This window comes from Dendrobium catenatum, unplaced genomic scaffold, assembly GCF_001605985.2.
Source record: "Dendrobium catenatum unplaced genomic scaffold, ASM160598v2 original_scaffold_246959, whole genome shotgun sequence".
Taxonomy (NCBI): Eukaryota; Viridiplantae; Streptophyta; class Magnoliopsida; order Asparagales; family Orchidaceae; genus Dendrobium; species Dendrobium catenatum.
Genome location: NW_021565365.1, coordinates 1 through 2,421, shown reverse-complemented (window position 1 = coordinate 2,421; position 2,421 = coordinate 1). Strand labels below are relative to the sequence as shown.

The following is a 2,421-nucleotide window of genomic DNA, read 5'->3' as shown; positions in this document are numbered from 1 at the left end:
ATTATTAAATTCAAATTTAATAATTGTAATATCAATTATAATTAAATTTTCATCAAAATAATCGAACTTTTTTTTAATATAAAATCTTATTTTTTTTTTTTGGAAAATATTTTAAAACGTTAAATTTTCATCAAAATAATCGAACTTTTTTTTAATATAAAATCTTAGGTTTTTTTTTGGAAAATATATTAAAACGTTTTAATCATTTTCGATTTCTGTCGCTCGCATTGTACAGTTGGTCTTCGTCGTTAGGTCTTCACTGAACCATGGCGAGGAAGACGACAGGAATGTGCGGCGGAGTCAGACGACAAGCAAACGTCGGAGCTTTTCGCTCCCCGCTTATCGATGAGATTTCTTCCAGGGATTCCCGGCATCAAGTCGCCGACTTGTCCTCTACAGCACCTACGCTTGAATCGGACATGTGGATTTGTTTCGGCTCCTTTCCTCCGGTTCCTTTATTTCCCGCCGTTGAGAAGAATTTTGGATCGGCAAATCGCTTTCCAAGGAAGATTTTTGGACCCACCCCAACACAAGATGAGGCGAAGGAGAAGTGCTCGTCTCTGAAGGGGTCAATCGAAAAGTGAGTTATCCCGATTTTTTTCCTTTCATGTTCTGTATTTTTTACTAGTTTCATTAACAATCCAAGCTATCTCGTTTCCTTTTGATGCATCAAAGCCATTGATTTTTTATGCAGGAGAAGAATAAAATATGTTATGTTAAATAATAGCTTTCGTTGATTCCTTGTTCGTATACATCTTCCTATTTAGTGTGGAATAGATGGCTGGTTCTGAACATTCTTGGCTCTTTGGGATGGTATGTTTAAATGTCTCTAATCAGATTTACAAACATGAATATGAACTTGAGAAGAATTGATACCCATTGTTGTGGTCACGTGATCAAGTGTTCTATGACTCAAGAGTAGCATTTTTTAACTTGATGAGAATTTGCATGTTTTAATCACCCTAAGAAAAGCGCATTATTGTACTGCTTTCGTTAATTTACTTCTCTATGATTTGCCATGCAGATTATTTTGCATTTTCTGATTTCACATTTTGGAGCCTTTAAATGTTATATGTAGGGGCTGTTTGGTAGTAGGATTTAGGCCAGATTTGAGGCGGATTTGAGCGAAATCCATCCAAACGGCCTAAAATGCAAAACTAAATATTACGTCAAATGAAAGCCACCGTAGACATAAAATTCTGGATTTTCGTACTAAATCCCGGATTTACGAAATCTATAGGCTCAGAGGAAAAGTTTGCTTATTAAATCTGCTTTATAGTCAAACAGTCACAAAGAATTTAAGAAGATTTATCATGAATGTTACCAAACAGTTTTCAGGATTTAGGCCCCTCATGATTTCTGAAATCCGGATTTAGCAGATTTACGAAATCCTACTTAAATCAAATTCTGGGTGCTACTAAATAGCCCTGTAGTTGTATAAATCTTGGTAGAAGTGTGCATGTCATAGTTTACCATTAGAGACTCTGAAATGATGTTCAAGTTACAACAATGGAATGTATTATATGTATTATTGGAATATATTATCAGTGTTCAGAGCTGAACAAAAATTCTATTTTCTTTGGCCTACCGCATGCGTCGGATTCATATGTATCATTAATATCTGCTCGATAATGTTCCTATCTTTGTTCAATTTTGAGAAAATTGATATTCTGATTATGGTTATTAAATTATAGCTGCTTTTTAATTTTGCATGGTTCAAATTTCTTGCTTATTCCTTTGAATTTATTTGATAATAACATTATCTTTTAGGTTCTAATTCTCATGTTTATAGTTTGCATTTAATGAAAGTAAGTATTGGCTTATTTAGCGGTTTGTGATCTATAAATCCCAAGTTCTTTTACATGATTTTTTTACACCAAATAATTTAGTTGCATTAGGAAGCCTTAAGCGTAAATTGTCTCGCATCAAAATGGTATTAGATCTTATGATTGCTTGATTCTACCAACTAAATATAGGACATTATTTTTGGAAACAAAAACTAATAAATGCTGAAAATAGAGCAAATTAGAATAAATTATGGTTCTAGTCAAAAATGTGATTTTTGTGAGGTTCAAAATTACATTCCTACATTCAATTGGGGAGTATGATCTTAGAACTCTTTAGAGTGGACCAATCATTTGGAAGACTTCTATAAACATTATCGATTATTTGATTTTAAATAAGTTAAATTTACTAAATTAATATTAATGAGACATACTTAATTATTTTGACGAAGTGTTTGAAGTAAAATCAATATGGGAAGGCATGAAATATAAGCTTCAGGAGAAATATCTATCATTTGGTGAAGATCTGGATAAATTGCATAATCAATTTTCTAGAGTTGTAAATTAAAAAAATTTAGTGTTTTTGAATATTCTGTTAGGCTCATATGTTTTATAACTATACATAATTTGACTTAAG

The 2,421-nt window shown here is 32.2% G+C and overlaps 1 protein-coding gene across 1 annotated transcript; it reads left to right on the top strand.

Moving 5' to 3' along the window:
- The first annotated feature begins 208 nt into the window (after positions 1-208).
- On the top strand, positions 209-2,414 carry LOC114578999. Its single transcript, XM_028692642.1, has 2 exons — positions 209-580; positions 695-2,414. The coding sequence occupies exons 1-2, from the start codon at positions 267-269 to the stop codon at positions 735-737; spliced, it is 357 nt and encodes a 118-aa protein (XP_028548475.1). The 5' UTR covers positions 209-266; the 3' UTR covers positions 738-2,414.
- Positions 2,415-2,421: the final 7 nt, after the last annotated feature.

Bases quoted from the DNA above. Each gene is read 5' to 3' on its own strand.
- LOC114578999 (XM_028692642.1), top strand. From the start codon at position 267: ATGGCGAGGAAGACGACAGGAATGTGCGGCGGAGTCAGACGACAAGCA. The intron at 581-694 runs GTGAGTTATCCC...TTTTTTATGCAG, and splicing joins CTGAAGGGGTCAATCGAAAA to GAGAAGAATAAAATATGTTA.